Genomic DNA, 17282 nt, shown 5'->3' with positions numbered 1-17282 from the left:
AGGTCAGCACACAACTGCCGCTCGTACGCAGGTATCATCACACACAGCCGCTGTGCACGCTCGCCCAGTGCCACCGGGCACACTCGCCCAATGCCACGCACAGCCACCTCACACCCTGCATGGCCACTGGGCACAGGCGCTCACCACCATACATGGCCACCGCACAGCTGCCTTGCACCACGCACAGCCGCTGCGCACGCTCCCCCAATGCCGCCTGCCCCTGGGTGCTACGGCCATTTCACCTGCTCTTCTGGCTATAAATGAGGGCCCTGTCACAGTGCGGCGAAATGGTGTCCCAGGTGCAGGATGGATGGGTGGGTGGGGGTGGCTAAACGGATAGGGGCATGGCTGAATGAGTGGTAGGGGTGGATCCATCAATGGGGAGATGCAGGGATGGGTGGAAAGATGTTGGGTAGATGGATGGATGGTGGGTGGATGGACAGTGAATGGCGGGTGGGTGGATGGACAGTGGGTGGTGGGGGGATGGATGGTGGGGGATGGATAGTGCTTGGATGGTGGGTGGATGGACAGTGGGTGGGAGGTGGATGGATGGATGGTGGGTGGGAGGTGGACAGTGGGTGGGTGGATGGTGGGGGATGGACAGTGGGTGGGTGGTGGATGGACGGTGGGTGGTAGGTGGTTGGATGCTGGGAGATGGACAGTGGGTGGATGGAGGGACAGTGGGTGGGAGGAGGATGGATGGTGGGGGATGGACAGTGGGTGGATGGACGGTGGATGGATGCTGGGGGATGGACAGTGGGTGGATGGAGGGACAGTGGGTGGGAGGAGGATGGATGGTGGGGGATGGACAGTGGGTGGATGGACGGTGGGTGAGAGGTGGATGGATGGTGGGGGATGGACAGTGGGTGGATGGACGGTGGGTGGGAGGTGGCTGTGCAGGGGGGGTCATAATTCAAATGCCCAAAACATCTTTCCCCTCCCCAGGGACAGGCAGGGGCATTGCCTGGGGCTGGGATCTCCAAGTCCTGGATATCAGAAAGGCGGTGGCAGCGCCGGGGGGGGGGGGGGAGGACGGGGCCCGGGCATGGACCACTAGTGGGGAGAACTGGGCGGGGGGCAGGGCCAGGCTGTGGAGAGCCCAGACCAAGCTGCAAAAATGTGAAGGCAAATAAAGCAAAAGCACTTGAGGGCTGTGAGTGGCTCGGGGCCCGGAAGTACCTGGCCTGGATCCCTGCACCTGGGAGCGGACGCTGGGCGGTGCCCCCGAGTCAGGGCGGTGGAGGCATGAAGGGGGCAGGCTGGTACTGCAGGAGTTGGGCCGGGTTCGGCCTGACACCCCACGAAAAGCGTCCGAGCGGGGACCTAGGACAGCACTTCCTGTAGCACAGCGCCCCCGAGCCTCCCGCCCCACCCCACCCCACAGCACAGCGCCCCCGCCGAGCCCCTGCCCCACCCCACAGCACAGCGCCCCCCGCCCCCCCAACCCCCCACAGCACAGCGCCCCCGCCCCACCCCACCCCATCCCCCACAGCATAGCGCCCCCCGCTGAGCCCCCCGCACCAACCCCACCCCCCACAGCACAGCGCCTCACCGAGCCCCCACCCCACCCCCACAGCACAGCGCCCCCGCTGAGCCCCGCCCCACCCCACCCCATCCCCACAGCACAGCGCCCCTGCTAAGCCCCTGCCCCACCCCACCCCCACAGCACAGCGCACCCGCTGAGCCCCGCCCCAACCCCCACAGCACAGCGCCCCTCGCCAAGCCCCCGCCCCACCCCCATAGCACAGCACCCCTGCTGAGCCCCGCCCCTCAACCCCACAGCACAGCGCCCCGCTGAGCCCCGCCCCACCCCCACAGCACAGCGCCCCTGCCCCACCCACAGCAGCACGGCACCCCGCCGAGTCCCCACCCCACCCCACCCCACAGCACAGCACCCCGCTGAGCCCCGCACCAACCCCACCCCCACAGCACAGCGCCCCCGCCCCACCCACAGCAGCACGGCACCCCGCCGAGTCCCCACCCCACCCCACCCCACCCCACAGCACAGTGCCCCTCGCCAAGCCCCCGCCCCACCCACAGCAGCACGGCACCCCCGCCGAGTCCCCACCCCACCCCCACAGCACAGCGCCCCTCGCCGAGACCCGCCCCACCCCACCCCACAGCACAGCGCCCCTCGCCGAGCCCCCGCCCCACCCCCACAGCACCTCGCTGAGCCCCCTGCCCCACCCCCAGCAGCACGGCACCCCCTGCTGAGAAATACGAGGTGCTGTTGGTGAGCTGAGCGTGGGGAGGGGAGGATTTGTGGTGCTTGTGGTGGGGTGGGGAGACAGCACCCCAAATGGCTGCGTAGCGTTGCCACCCGCACCACATTCCACCCCAGAAGTGGCTGCAATTCAGCGATGGCTGCAGCCCCTCCGTGGATCGCCTGCGACGGGCACTGGGCTTCTGCTGGCTGAGAGGCGCTGGATCAATACAAGACCAGGCTTACTACCCCTATACTGTTCGTGTACTAAACTAGCCGCCCTTAGGAGCCCCAGACAGACAGGCCAGATAGCGCATGGAGGGGCGGCTGGAGGAGACGCTCTGAAAGCCACGAGCCGCTAGAAACCCCCAACTGATGCTTCACCAGATGGATTCACCAAGGGCAAGTCATGCCTGACTAACCTAATTGCCTTCTATGAGGAGATAACTGGCTCTGTGGATGAGGGGAAAGCAGTGGACGTGTTATTCCTTGACTTTAGCAAAGCTTTTGATACGGTCTCCCACAGTATTCTTGCCAGCAAGTTAAAGAAGTATGGGCTGGATGAATGGACTATAAGGTGGATAGAAAGCTGGCTAGATCGTCGGGCTCAATGAGTAGTGATCAATGGCTCCAGGTCTAGTTGGCAGCCGGTATCAAGCCGAGTGCCCCAGGGGTCGGTCCTGGGACCGGTTTTTGTTCAATATCTTCATTAATGATCTGGAGGATGGCGTGGACTGCACCCTCAGCAAGTTCGCAGACACTAAACTGGGAGGAGTGGTAGATACGCTGGAGGGTAGGGATAGGATACAGAGGGACCTAGACAAATTAGGGGACTGGGCCAAAAGAAACCTAATGAGGGTCAACAAGGACAAGTGCAGAGTCCTGCCCTTAGGACGGAAGAATCCCCTGCACTGCTACAGACTAGGGACCGAGTGGCTAAGCAGCAGTTCTGCAGAAAAGGTCCTAGGGGTTACAGTGGACGAGAAGCTGGATATGAGTCGACACTGTGCCCTTGTTGCTAAGAAGGCTAATGGCATTTTGGGCTGTATAAGTAGGGGTATTGCCAGCAGATCAAGGGATGTGATCATTCCCCTCTATTCAGCACTGGAGAACTGTGTCCAGTTTTGGGCCCCACACGACAAGAAGGATGTGGAAAAATTGGAGAGAGTCCAGCGGAGGGCAACAAAAATGATCAGGGGGCTGGAGCACATGACTTACGAGGAGAGGCTGAGGGAACTGGGCTTAGTCTGCAGAAGAGAAGAGTGAGGGGGGATTTGATAGCTGCTTTCAACTATCTGTTCTCAGTGGTGGCAGATGACAGAACAAGGAGCAATGGTCTCAAGTTGCAGTGGGGGAGGTCTAGGTTGGATATTAGGAAACACTATGTTACTAGGAGGGTGGTGAAGCACTGGAATGGGTTACCTAGGGAGGTGGTGGAATCTCCTTCCTTAGAGGTTTTTAAGGTCAGGCTTGACAAAGCCCTGGCTGGGATGATTCAGTTGGGGACTGGTCCTGCTTTGAGCAGGGGGTTGGACTAGATACCTCCTGAGGTCCCTTCCAACCCTGATATTTTCTGATTCTATGATTCACAAGTCAGCCGGAAGTGAGTCACGCCGGGCGTGCAGACAGGAACCAACCAAATCTGTGCCCCCCCTGTGACCATCTGCCACCCACGGTCACGACTGCAGGCCTGGGAACACCACGCTCCCCTGCCCTGATCTCTGGCGGGGTCCCTGGGGCTAGGCAGGCCTGGTGTCGGGGCGCACTGGCTCCCAGGTGCCCTAAGCTCCCCACCCAGAGAGTTGCTCTCGGTGGTTTCCTGTTTACGTCCGTCAGCCGCTGGGGATTCACAGCAGCAGAAAACCGAGAAATGGCCCCAGGTGCAGGGGACGGCCCCCGACTCCCAGCCCTGTCTCCCTGCACCGTGCAGACGGGCCCGGGCATTCCACTGCGGCTCCTGGCGTGATGCAGAGTCATTAGGTCCCCTGGAGTTCCTCAGAAACCGACTGACGGCTCAGAGCCGAGAGTGACGGTTATTCCGCTTCAGGTCACACAACGAGTCGGCGGAGGAGCTGGGGGATAGACGCCTCCCTACCTCCCCTCCGCTTAACCACAGGAACCTATTCCCCGCCCCGTGCTCAGAATAAAACCCAGGAGGCCTGGCTTCCCCTTGTTCTAACCCACTCGATTCCCCACTCCCCTCCCAGATGTGGGGGGTGGGGGCGAGTGGGAGTCAAGACGCCTTCTGTCATTGCGGAGGGTCACATATTTCACCCCGCCTCCCTAAACCTGAAGCCTAGTGGTTGGGGGAGGGGATGGCCCTTTAAGGGAGATGGGCTTAGCGCTACCTTCAACTAGTTGCCTCCTGGTCTTTCGATACAAGGTCAACCAACACCTCAACTGGGAGAGCCAGCAGCTTGGGACTGGGTCCAGCACATCTCTGTCCTCAGGGCGACCCCCCGCCACCTCGCACGTCCTGGCTCCAACCCATGGGGGCGTTAGAGCTGCACAAAGAAGGGCGGGGGCAGAAGTTTCCAGCCAGGGCAAGTGACACGTCAGTCTCCCGCGCCTCGGTCTCACAGATGCTCAGACGTCTTGGGTGCAGTTCCACCACCCAGCTCCACCTGTAAGGAAGACCCTCCATGGGCACAGCGGGGTCTAACCACGGCTCCTGACTAGCCAGGCCCTGCTACCTAGCCACCCGGCTACTCGGCGAAAACCTGGAACACAGTGAGCGCCTCTAGAGGGCTCCCCAACTATTTAAAGGGTTACCACTATTCCAGGACACTGCACGGTACCTTGAGTGATGGGAGCTTGCGTTCGGGTTGGGGAAACCAGAGCTCTGGAGCCAGCAAAGTTAGGCTCTGTTTAGGGACAGCAGAGGTGCCTGGGGACAAAGCCACAGATTGATTGTTTTGGAGACAGGCACAACTCTCAGCTGACAGCCTGGGGACTGAACCGGGGCCCTCCTGAGCTAAATGCAGGACCCGGTACAGCTTAAGCTAAAGAGCCAACCTGCCTCTGGGAGGGCTGTAACTGACTCAGATCCTCTGCAGATCCTAGCGGGGCTCACGTGGCATTTGCTTCGGCTTCCTGTTACTGCGCTGCCTTGTTTAGCTTCGGGCCAGGGTCAACGCAGGACCCTTCGGCGAAGCAGCTCTGCGTGGCGCTTTCACGCTGCTTTGTCTCTGACCAGTGTGGCCGAGCAGAGCACTGGGCAGCACTGGGGTCTGTTCCCAGCCTGCCACAGGCAAGACCCGTCCCCTCACTTCGCCTCAGTTTCCACAGCCATAGAATGGGAATAAGACCACCCTCCTTTGAAAAGCGCTAGGGATTGTTATTATTTGAGAGCCCGGGTAGCCTGCCCTCCATGGTCACAAATTCTACCTCTTCTCTGGCTGGAACATGGAGAGATCCGAACAGGGAAGAAATCAACACCTGTGCGCTAATCCCAGCCATGATTACCAGCCCCGGCTTCACAGGCACAACCCTGGGCTCCAAGCACTTCCAAACAGACCTCCATTCGCCTCAGCTACAGGGGGTGCCAAGCACCGACGACTCCTGCAGGGGCAAGTTTAATGCCCCAGAGCCCCAGTCACCCTGAAGGCGGGACTGGATACCCACTGGGTCTGGCTCAACACACAGATTTTCTCCTGGCCCAAGTGCCTGGGTCAGGGGTGTGAACAGGAGACCCTTGGCGGACACAAGGCTGCGCCCACTCCTCCATACGGATGCCTTAATAGTGCTTTAAACCTGGTACTGTATCTATCAGCTGAACTGGTGCCGGTCAATTTACAGGTGCAAGCCAACTTTAAAGTGATATAACGAGCATCCATGCTAGAGAGCCGCACAGGCCACAAGCAAACTCTACCCAAGTCCGCCCGGAGCAGCGCATGGAGCTGCCTCCACGCCAGCCCCCCGGGCGGGAGCAGAGCTGACCCAACCCGCGAGGATCCACTTGTTTTCCTGCCTGTCCCGCGTAGTCGGGCTCCAATGCCCACCCCAAACAGGCACTGCTTTTACAAGAAACCCACACGAGATAAACCACCACCCCTAACTCGGATCGAGGCCTTTCCCTCTGGAGCGCTCAGAGCACTTTATCAAGCAGGGTCTGTGTCTTTATCCCCATTGTACAGCTGGGGAAACTGAGGCACAGAGCGGGGAAGGGGCTTGCCCGCAGCCAGCGGCAGAGGCAGGATTAGAACCCATGGCTCCGGAGCATAACTTTGGAGTGTGGCTAAATCTGAAACTTTCGGAGGCGACCCCCAGCCCTGCGCCTTGTGCCCTACAGGGGGGCAGGGTCACCCCTAGCACTACCTGGGGCTTGTAGCTGTAGTGCAGGGCGATCACGCCCACCCAGTCCGTTCCAGCTTGGGGGGCGGGGGTGGCTCAGCGTCCCCCCACACAGGGGGTCAAGTATATTTCAGTTCAAAGGCAGGCTGGGCGGGTTCTGTTCACTATTTATTTATACACACACGTCCCTGTACGAGTATCCACCGGAGGGCGGCGTCGATCAGTCCCAGCTCCATGGGCCTCGTCAGTTACTCGCCCGTCCCCTGGCCCCGCCGTGAACACGCGTGTGCACGGGCCAGGATGCACATGGCCACGCAGGCCACACGTGGAGCAGGGTGTCAAGATCCAGAAGGCTCGGCCTAGGGCGGCTTTGGTGTGGCCGAGATGGCTTGGAGCCAGCAGGGGTTGGGGCGGGGGGACGGATGCTTCTCCCCTCTACCCCGCTGAAGACAGGAGGGGGAGGGCTCAGCTCCTTCTGTGCTCCCCAAAATGGAGACCCCCCTTTTTGCCCCCAGGGCAAGTCGGTGCAGGGAGGGGCCCCTATGCCCTCAAAAGCCTTCACCCATAGCCCAGGCCCCTAACACCAACCCCATGCCCTTGGGACACCCCCCTGTCCTAACCATGGGAGCAAAGTACATCCTGCACCCTCCCCCCACTCCCCAGCTACCTCGCTGGGACCCCTCAGTCACCCCCAGGTCCCTGACAGGCGCCTGGGACTCTGCCCCCCTCATGCCCTCAGCCCCCGATCACAGCGCCAGGCCCCCCCCCACTTCCCCAGGAGCCTGGGCCCCTGCCAGGCCCCCTCCCTGAGGCCCTGGGGCCTCTCAGCCCGTCCTCTTCTATTCCATTCTTGCACTGGCCGGGGCGCCACGGGAGCCGAGGGCCGTCCAGATGGGCGCCAAGCGACCTCAGCAGCCGTGCCAGGCGTCACGCCCTGCCTAGGCCCCTCGCCATGTCCTGGGGCCCCCAGCCCATCCCCGGGCCCCCACCTGCCTCTCCTCAGCCCTAGGGGCGCCTGCTCGGGGGCTCCTGAGGGTGGCCCCTGTGGGCAGGGGGGGCGTGCAGGTAGGCGGGCGGGGGAGTTCGTCACAATGCACCAGTCGGGAAAAGGGAGCCGTCCTGTCTGCTCTGGTGCCAGCAGGGGGAGCCACGTCTCCGCCGCACAAAGCGGGGGCAGGGGTGTCCTTCACCCCATCCCCGGGGGTCCGTCTTGTCCCTCCCCCTCAACCGGAGCGGGGGGGGGTCTTCTCTCTGCCACGGGGTGCGGGGGCCAGGCTCACAGAATGCTGACCCTCTCTGTCAGCCCCTGCAGCTCCCCCTCCCCCTCCTCCTCCTCCTCGGGGGGCGGCCCCCGGGGGGCCCGCAGGTGGGCGGGGTAGGGCAGGGTGTGGTCGGCGGCGAACTGCTCCCAGCGGGCGTCGTCGCTCTCATGGGTGATGTAGCGCTCGGCCATCTTGGTCTCTAGCTCCCGCAGGTCCAGCCACGTCTGGTAATCCTGCAGGGGCAGCAAGGGGTTAACAGGGACCAGGTGCATCACTGCTGCCCCCTGCTGGACAACGCCAGGACTGCCCTGCACTGGGCGGGCTGGGATGTGTCAGTATCGCCCCCCAGCGGACAACAGCAGAACTGCCCTGCCCTGGGCAAGCTGAGGTGTGTCACTGCTGCCCCCTGCTGGACAACACCAGAACTGCCCTGCACGGGCCAGCTGGTTTGTGTCACTGCTGCCTCCCAGTGGACAACACCAGAACTGCCCTGCACTGGGCCAGCTGGGATATGTCAGTGCTTCCCCCTGCTGGACAACACCAGAACTGCCCTGCACTGGGCCAGCTGGTGTGTGTCACTGCTGACCCCTGCTGGAGACCACCAGAGCCGCCACCTCTAGCTGGCTCCGTAATCCCTTCTGCTGCTGCAACCAAGGGCAGCAGCTGCAGGACCATACTGGGCACAGAGGCAACAGCAGCAGGCCTGTGAGCTGTGTAAGAGGGCAGTGGCGTCTAGTGGTTAGAGCAGGGGGCTGGGCGCTGGGATTCCTAGGTTCCATTCCCAGGTTTCAGGCAAGTCCCAGCCCCTCTCCGTGCCTCAGTTTCCCCACCTCTCCATAGCGATAGCAACGCTCCTGCTGAGCGTTCCCTTAGGTAACGGCTCTGGACATGGGCAGGGCTGGGGGATGCTGCCGGGTCTGGGGGGAGGCTGTCAGGCCCCGGCTGGGCCACCCCTACATACCTGGAGCCAGGGGTGACTCAGGGACTTGTCCACGCTGTAGCGCTTCCTCATCTTCACCTGGAGCAGGTTATTGATCAGGTCGATGGCTGGAGGAGGAGAGAGCGCAGGGGAGTCATGGAGCAGCCTGCGGGGGCAGGAAGGGCCCGAGTCTGCCCTGGGGAAAGCCACGGGGTGTGGGGATAGTGGGTATGGTGCCCCAGCAACACAGGCCTTCCTGCTGGGGGTGCTGTGCTGCAGGGATGGGGGCGTCAGTTGGGGGTGTTGCCGCCTCGCAGGCAGTCTGAGCCTCCCCCCCGCCCCGCCATTTGAGCTTGAGGTGCAAACCCCATAGCTGGGAGTCCGCAGCCAGCTGTTGTAGTGGCTGGGTCCTGCCACTAGGAGGCAACGAGACACCCCCCCCCCAAACCAGAACACACACTGGTCCTCCAGTGAGAGCCCCCCTCAGCCCCCCAGGGCAGGTCCCTCCGGCCGAGATCCCCCCTCCCCCTCTGGTGGCAGGTCCCTCTAGCCGAGATCCCCCCTCCCCTTCTCTCGCCAGGGGCAGGTCCCTCTGGCCGAGATCCCCCCTCCCCGCAGGGCAGGTCCCTCCGGCCGAGATCCCCCTTTCACCCCACAGGACAGGTCCCTCCGGCCGAGATCCCCCCCTCCCCGCAGGGCAGGTCCCTCCAGCCGAGATCCCCCCTCCCCCCAGGGCAGGTACCTCCGGCCGAGATCTGGCGCCAGGGGTGGGGCGGGTACATGAAGGCGGCGTTCTGGATCTGGTCATTGATGTCCTCGTCCTCGTTGAAGGGGAAGGTGCCGCTCAGGCTGACGTACATGATGACACCCACGGACCACATGTCCAGCGAGCGGTTGTAGCCCTGGTTCAGCAGCACCTCGGGGGCCAGGTAGGCCGGGGTGCCCACCACCGAGCGCCGGAACGACTTCTCGCCGATGATGCGGGCAAACCCGAAATCACACAGCTTCACCTGGGGGAGCCGGGGGAGGGGTCTCAGCAGGGGGCGCTCTCCCCCTGGCCCAGATGCCCCAGTGAGGTGCTAGGGGGCGCTGTGCTGCAGGGAGCAGGGTGGGGGGCTCTCTCCCCAATGCCCCAGGAGTTGTGGGGGATGAGGGGTCTCCACGGTGGGAGATGGGGGTGTCACAAACAGCAGAGGGGAAGAGGGAGTGGGAAGGGGTCCCTGCAGAGGGCTGTGGGGGGGGTCTCACAGGGGGGACGGGGGTCCCTGTGGAGGGGACTGGGGAGGTCTCATCTGGGGAAGGGTCCCTGCTCAAAGTGGTGGGACAGTCGTACCTGGGGAGAGGGGTCCCTGTGGAGGGTAGGGCAGTCCAACCGGGGTCTCACCTGGGAGAAGGGGCCACATGGAGGAGGGGTCCCTGTGGAGGGGGTAGGGCAGTCCAACCTGGGGAGGAAGGGGGTCTCATGTGGGGAAGGGCCACATGGAGGGGGAGGGTCCCTGTACAGGGGATGGGGCAGTCCGACCAGTGGGGGTCTCACGTGGGGAAGGGGCCACATGGAGGGGAAGGGTCCCTGTGGAGGGTGGGGCAGTCCGACCGGTGGGGGTCTCATGTGGGGAAGGGGCCACATGGAGGGGAGGTCCCTGTGGAGGGGAGGGCAGTCCGACCGGTGGGGGTCTCACGTGGGGAAGGGGCCACATGGAGGAGGGGTCCCTGTGGAGGGGGTGGGGCAGTCCCACCGGGAGGGGAAGGGGGTCTCACGTGGGGAAGGGGCCACATGGAGGAGGGGTCCCTGTAGAGGGGGGTGGGGCAGTCCGACCGGTGGGGGGGTCTCACGTGGGGGGAGGGGTCCCTGTACAGGGGGTGGGGCAGTCCAACCGGGGGGGTCTCACCTGGGGGAAGGGCTCGGCGGAGGCCAGCAGCACGTTCTCCGGTTTCAGGTCGCAGTGGACGATGTTCTTGAAGTGCAGGTGCCGCAGGGCCACCAGGATCTGCCGGGACGGGGCAGGTCAGATGTTGCGCGCGGGGCCAGGGCTGCCCCAAGAGCTTACGGGGCCCTTCCCCCCAGCCGCCCAGCAGGGGCCCCCCCAGGGGCTGGAGGGGGCACAGGGCGCAGGGGGGACAGAGCAGCCTGGGGGGGTGGAGGCCTGACCCCGCCAGCTGGAGGGAGGGGAGGGGGTGCTGCCTGTTCCCCCTATACCCCCCCGTCCCCTCCAAGGAGGAGCTGAGGGACCAGGCTGGGCTGGGGCACCCCAGAGGGCAGCAGGGACACGCCCCGAGCAGAGCTCAGCCCCTCCAGCCAGACAGACACACGGATCAGGGCCAGTCCCCTCCAGCCAGACGGACACACGGATCAGGGCCAGTCCCCTCCAGCCAGACGGACACACAGCGCAGGGCCAGTCCCCTCCAGCCAGACGGACACACGGATCAGGGCCAGTCCCGTCCAGCCAGACGGACACACGGATCAGGGCCAGTCCCGTCCAGCCAGACGGACGCACAGCGCAGGGCCAGTCCCGTCCAGCCAGACGGACACACGGATCAGGGCCAGTCCCCTCCAGCCAGACGGACACACGGATCAGGGCCAGTCCCCTCCAGCCAGACGGACACACGGATCAGGGCCAGTCCCCTCCAGCCAGACGGACACACAGCGCAGGGCCGGTCCCCTCCAGCCAGACGGACGCACAGCGCAGGGCCGGTCCCGTCCAGCCAGACGGACACACGGATCAGGGCCGGTCCCCTCCAGCCAGACGGACACACGGATCAGGGCCAGTCCCGTCCAGCCAGACGGACACACGGATCAGGGCCAGTCCCGTCCAGCCAGACGGACACACAGCCGCGTGCCCCTGGCCCATCCTGGTGAACTCCCCCACCCAGTGGCCCCCGGGACAAGCCGCAGTTCTGGGGCAGTTCGGGGGGCGGGGGGGTGTCTCACCTGGGTGATGAGGAATTTGGTGAGCCTCTCGGGCAGCCGGCCCTTCTCCGAGGACAGGATCATCTCCAGCATGTCCCCGTGCAGCTTCTCCATCACCACAAACACCTTCTCGGGCGTCTCGAACATGCACTCCAGGTTCACTATGCCTGCGTTGCGGAGGCTCTGGGGGCCGGGGACAGGAGGGATAAAAGTGGGGGCTGGGGGCAGGGAATCCACCCGTCTTCCAGCCCCACCCCAGCTTGGGGCTGGTGACCCCCATGAGCCACCCAGCTCCAGGCAAACCCCAGCCCCTGTGCTGCCTCCCCCGGCACAGCCTCCCCCAGAGCGGCCGGCTCAACACGTGTCTCCCTGCCCTGCTGGGACCTGGGCTGAGACCTGTGCAATTCGCTGCAGTGAGCAGCAACCTCGGGGCCAGCTTTCAGAAATGCCCCTAAGCCAGTCAAGCCCCAGGACCGCCGAGGCAGGCCCCGTGGGGGGTGGGGGTGCTCTCTCCAGGGCCGGGGAGCGAGGAGCTGAGCACCGTCACTGTCTGTCCATCCGTCCCCCTCTCACCTGCAGGATGGCCACCTCGTTGCGCAGCTGGCTCTCCTGCTTCGTGGGGAAACGCAGCTTGTCGATCACCTTCACTGCCACGTCCCGGCCCGACTTACGGTGCTTCCCTGGTGAGGGCCAGAACAGAGGCATTAGAGTCCTCGTCCCAGGGGATCCGGCACCCCCTGCAGGGGAGAGGCCCCGTGTCCCATTGCCCACCCCCTGACCCTGCCATTCCCCCACTCTGGGGGTAGACTGGACCCAGCGCCTCCTTGAGTTGAAAGGCCCCATGTCCCATTCCCAACACCCCAAACCAGCTAATCTCCCCTATCCAAAATAGGGTTGGACACAGGAGTCTTCTTCCATTTCCCTTCCCAACTGGTCTGCAGCATCTCCGTGCAGCTATTAAACAGCCCCCACCAGTGCTCCACCCCAGAGCCAGCTGCATCTCAGTGCACTGCTGGGTGAGCGATCCCTGTTCAAACACCCCACCCCAGAGGTTCTCAGTGGCAGGCCCTGCATCCCGCCCTCCCCCTGAACCCACCTCCATAGACAACTCCAAACTGCCCTGAGCCCAGGACCTCGTCCGGGAAGATCTGGTAAACTGTGGCTATGTCCTGCAACGGCACAAGAAAAAGGGTCATGTCGGCCCATCCGGGGTGGGTGGGAGGGTGTCCATCACATGTAGGGGCGGGACATAGAGACAGGCGGGGTCCCAGATTGAAGTGTCAATAGATTTGGTTTCAGAACAAACTGATACATTAAACAGTAATAAGTCACCAGGACCAAGAGTTTTGAAGGGACTCAGATGTGAAATTGCAGAACTACTAATTACGGTAGGTAACCTATTGCTTAAATCAGCCTCTGAACCAGAAGACTAGCAGAGAGCTAATGTGACACCGAGTTTTTAAGAAGGCTGCAGAGGCAATTACAGGCTGGTTAAGACTAACTTCAGGACGAGGCAAATTGCTTGAAACTAGAGTAAAGAACAGAGTTATCAGACACCGAGATGAACACAATATGTTGGGGAAAAGTCAACACGGCTTTTGCAAAGGGAAATCACGCCTCACCAATCTATTAGAATATTTTGAAGCATGTGGACAAGACTGATTGGGTGGATATAGTGTACTTGGACTTTCACAAAGCCTTTGACGTGCTCCAGGAGTTCTGAAAGAACTGTCAACAGTTCTGAGATTTTGCCTCAGCCAGCAACTAAAGTACCCTCAGGTGAATTTCATCTGACCACTCGAATATATCTATCTTATTTAACCTGTTTTTCCCCCTATTTTGGCTTGCACTTCTTCCCTTGCGTTGTTACCATTAATTGCGTTACGTCTCTGGTCACAAATTAACCTTTTCAGAGGCCACTGATGCAGAAGAGGCATAAACGCCTCCGCCTTCCCGAGGTCGCCTGTTCCTAGTTCTCCTTCCCAGCTAAGGAGAGGGCCTCCACTTTCCTTCATCTTTCTCTTGCTCCTGAGGTAATCACACAACCTCTTCTTATTGCCTTTTATGTTGCTTGCTAAATGTAGCTCATTTTGTGCTTTAGCCTTCCTGGTTTTGTCCCTACATGCTCGTGCTATTCCTTTGTGCTCCTCCTTAGCTGTTGGTTCATGTTCCCACTCTTTATATATAGACAAAGAGCCATGGGGTGGGGGGAACCCCTACTCACCACATTCTCCTGGGTCTGGACATACACAGAGAAGGGCGTGGCAGAAAGAAAGGGGGCGTGGCAGAAAGAAAGGGGGCGTGGCAGAAAGAAAGGGGGCGTGGCCTCTACTCACAACATTCTCTTGGATCTGGCTGTTGGACACGGAGATCCTGAGCGATGCCTGCCCTGGGAAGGGAAAAGGGGCCTTTGATTAGGAGCTGGCACCAGACAGGCCTGGCCTGAGCCAATCAGGATTCTTCCCCCCTCCCCCGTATACTGTGTCCAGGGCATGAAATCCTACATGGGGAACGGCGTGTCAAGTCCCCGCCCCCTTCCCAGTCCCTAACCCTGATCCCCGGGGAGCTGCAGCATCTGAGGACTGAGCTCAGGACCGGCTCGGTGTTCCCCAGGTGAGAACGGTGTCGCCCCCTGCAGGGCAATCACCTCCCACACTTGGGACGCTGCCAGGCTAGGCCCAGAAGGGTCTGACTGGATGCTGGTGCTTCAGGCTGGGCTCCCAACAGGGACCAGCCTGCACTCGGATAGGAGACACCCGGAGCGCTGCAGGGAGCAGTGATGGTGACCCGAGAGGTGATGCTCTTTACGACCCCGATGTCCCAGTGTGGCACTAGGGGGCGCTGTGCTGCAGGGACCAGGGTGGGGGCTCGGTAGGGGGCGCTCTCCCCTCGCAGTCAGCGCTGGCCCCAACGACCCAACACGGTGCTAGGGGGCGCTGTGCTGCAGGGAGCGGGGAAGGGGGCGCTCTCCCCACTGCCCCAGAGCCCATCCCAGGCCTCGGGGCTCTCACTCACTGTGGGGGGTCTGTCCCTGAGGATTGGGAGCATCCTGCAGAATGACGGGCATGAGGGCCTGGCGGATGGCGCTCTCCCAGGCCACGGCCACTTCCAGCCCAACCCCGCTGTGCTGCTGGCTGGCGGTGGACGGGGCCGGGGCGCAGTTCTCCCCGACATAGTAGGTGGCGTTGGCCGTGACGATCTCGAAGCAGTGCGGGTTGCCGCCCGGCGGCACCAGGGCGAAGGTCTGGGCCGGCTCCACCGCCAGGATCTCAGACAGCGGGATTTCCTGCAACGGGAACCCACCCGCAAGCTCAGGGGCAGAATGCAGAGTAGCTCGGCCCAGCTTGGCTTCTGGGCCCTTTGATTTCCCTCTGAATTTTCAGGGTTTCCCCCACCCCATTTATTTCCCTCATTTTCTCTTCCCCAAACACACACCATTTTTTTTTGTTTGAAAGAAAGAAAGAAAGTTCTTTCTTTTATTTCCCCACAGTGGGAAATAAAGGAAATATTTTTGTAAAATGTTTTAAAAAACTGAGAGAAATTCAGACTTTTGAAAACATTTCCCCCCAAAACTTTTCAAGTGGAAAGTAGGAAAAGAGTGGAATCTTCCCCCCCCTCCTTCCCCCCACAACACACACTTTCACGTCCCACCAACTTTTTCCAAGGGGAAGGAAACGAAGGGGCAGGGGAACTCAAGAGACAGTGGGAATTTGACATCACTTCAACATACAAAAAAAACCGCGGGTGCCTTTTTGCTGAGAATTTCCATTAAAAAAAATAAATCCTCAACAATTAAACTTTTTTCCTTTTTTGGTGCCAAAAATGTCTTTTGACGGAAAAAGGACTTTTTTGTCCAAAGATTTTTGAGCAGCCTGAGTCATCAGTGTGGGGCCGCTGACACAAAGGGTGTGGTGACAATACACACACACACACACACACACACACACACACACACACAGACAGCCGGGATTTACAGCATGAAACTCAGTTGAGGAGCTGCAGAACCTGATCAGCCAGGCTGGGGAAACATCTCCCCAAGAGAAGGGTTGGGGACACTGGGATACAGTCACCTGGGATACCCCACCTCCCTAGGAGGAACAGACAGTTGGGGATGACTCTGCCTTGGGTGGGGAAGGGCTCGGTGGGCCCTGAGGGGGCATCTCCATCTCTGCTGGGGGAACAGACTATCAGGGACAATTGCTCAGGGCACTTACCTTGTAGTAGCGGCTGGAGGTGTTGTTCTGGAAGAGCGTGATACACTTGCAGTCCAGCCGCCAGTAATGACGCTTCCTCTGGGGAGGGGAAAGAAATGAACTTAGTTCCCATGGGGGTGTCTACCACTGCGTGGGGCTGGCGGCTCGGCCCTAGGCAGATGGTCACAGCCCAGCTCCGGGGGGGGAAGTGGGGTCCCCCTCAGTCCATCTCTACCCCAGGCTGGCATCATGATCCTGAACCAGCCAAGATTTGCTTAACTAAAGTACGTTACACGCAGCTAGTGTCTCAACAGTCTAATATGGTTTAACATCCCATTCCACCTCCCTTCCGACCACGTGCACTATTTACACCGTCACGCTGTCTGTGCCATTCACAGCGGCTCAGTTTGTCACATCTCTCTGAAACCTGCTGGTTTTCTAGTTACACGACCAGAATGCGGAACGACTCGGCCATCTGGCTGGCCAGCAGTTGCAACGACGGACCGTGGTCAATTTGGAAACCTTGAGGAGTCTTCTTGTCCTGCAGCCGCCATCTGCACAGTTTGCTCTTGCTGAGGAACAAACTATCAGTGTTGGTGGTTTCTGCTGACGTCTCCACTTTTGGTCTCGATCACGTATGACTTGAGCGCTGAATTCTTTTTCTTTATGGCAGCTGGAGATGTCCATCCTTCTTCTCTACCCAACTGGACGTGAACACAGTCACCAGGTTCTCTAACTAACTGAGTGACGTCTGTTATAAAAGTTTCAGAGTGGTAGCCGTGTTAGTCTGTATCAGCAAAAACAATGAGGAGTCCTTGTGGCACCTTAGAGACGAAACAAATTTATTTGGGCATACGCTTTCCTGGGCTAGAACCCACTTCATCAGATGCATGGAGTGGAAAATACAGGAGCAGGTATAAACACATGAAAGGATGGGAGTTGCCTTACCAAGTGTGAGGTCAGTTTAAGGAGACAATTCACTTAACAGCAGGATACCAAGGGAGGAAAATAACTTTTGAAGCGGTAATGTAGCGAAAGTAGAACAGGGGCGTGAGGGGACGAGAGCTGAGGAAGCGTTGTTCTAAGTCAGCCATAAAAATGTTGGCAATGTAGTTCCTGAGGAAACTACAATCCTTTGGCGATCTTCCAAAAAACACCATCCTAGCCACTATGGATGCAGAAGCTCTCTACACGAACGCTCCACACAAAGATGGACTTCAAGCCATCAGGAATAGCATCCACGATACCATCACGGCAAACCTGGTGGCTGAACTTTGTGACTTTGTCCTCACCCACAACTATTTCAGATTTGGGGACAATTTATACCTTCACGACAGCGGCACTGCTATGGGTACCCGCATGGCCCCTCGGTATGCCAACATTTTTATGGCTGACTTAGAACAATGCTTCCTCAGCTCTCGTCCCCTCATGCCCCTACTCTGCTTGCACTACGTTCATGACATCTTCATCATCTGGACCCACGGGAAGGAGGCCCTTGAAGAAT

At 60.7% G+C, this 17282-nt stretch overlaps 1 protein-coding gene across 1 annotated transcript in view; it reads right to left on the bottom strand.

The window, feature by feature from the left end:
• Positions 1-7274: 7274 nt before the first annotated feature.
• The window catches only part of PRKD2 (protein kinase D2), a 32708-nt gene continuing 22700 nt past the window's right edge, over positions 7275-17282 (bottom strand). Inside the window, exons 9-18 of the mRNA XM_039510993.1 lie at positions 15800-15877; positions 14601-14871; positions 13922-13974; positions 12682-12754; positions 12159-12265; positions 11607-11768; positions 10567-10665; positions 9420-9687; positions 8720-8805; positions 7275-7991 (exon numbers count right to left, since the gene is read on the bottom strand). Of these exons, the coding sequence (XP_039366927.1) occupies positions 7773-7991; positions 8720-8805; positions 9420-9687; positions 10567-10665; positions 11607-11768; positions 12159-12265; positions 12682-12754; positions 13922-13974; positions 14601-14871; positions 15800-15877 (1416 nt within the window). The 3' untranslated portion in view covers positions 7275-7772. The remainder of the gene's footprint in view (positions 7992-8719; positions 8806-9419; positions 9688-10566; positions 10666-11606; positions 11769-12158; positions 12266-12681; positions 12755-13921; positions 13975-14600; positions 14872-15799; positions 15878-17282) is intronic.

Source organism: Mauremys reevesii, linkage group 22 (genome assembly GCF_016161935.1).
Source record: "Mauremys reevesii isolate NIE-2019 linkage group 22, ASM1616193v1, whole genome shotgun sequence".
NCBI lineage: Eukaryota > Metazoa > Chordata > Testudines > Geoemydidae > Mauremys > Mauremys reevesii.
Note: the sequence above shows the minus strand (reverse complement) of the source record. Positions and strands in the feature narration are given on the sequence as shown.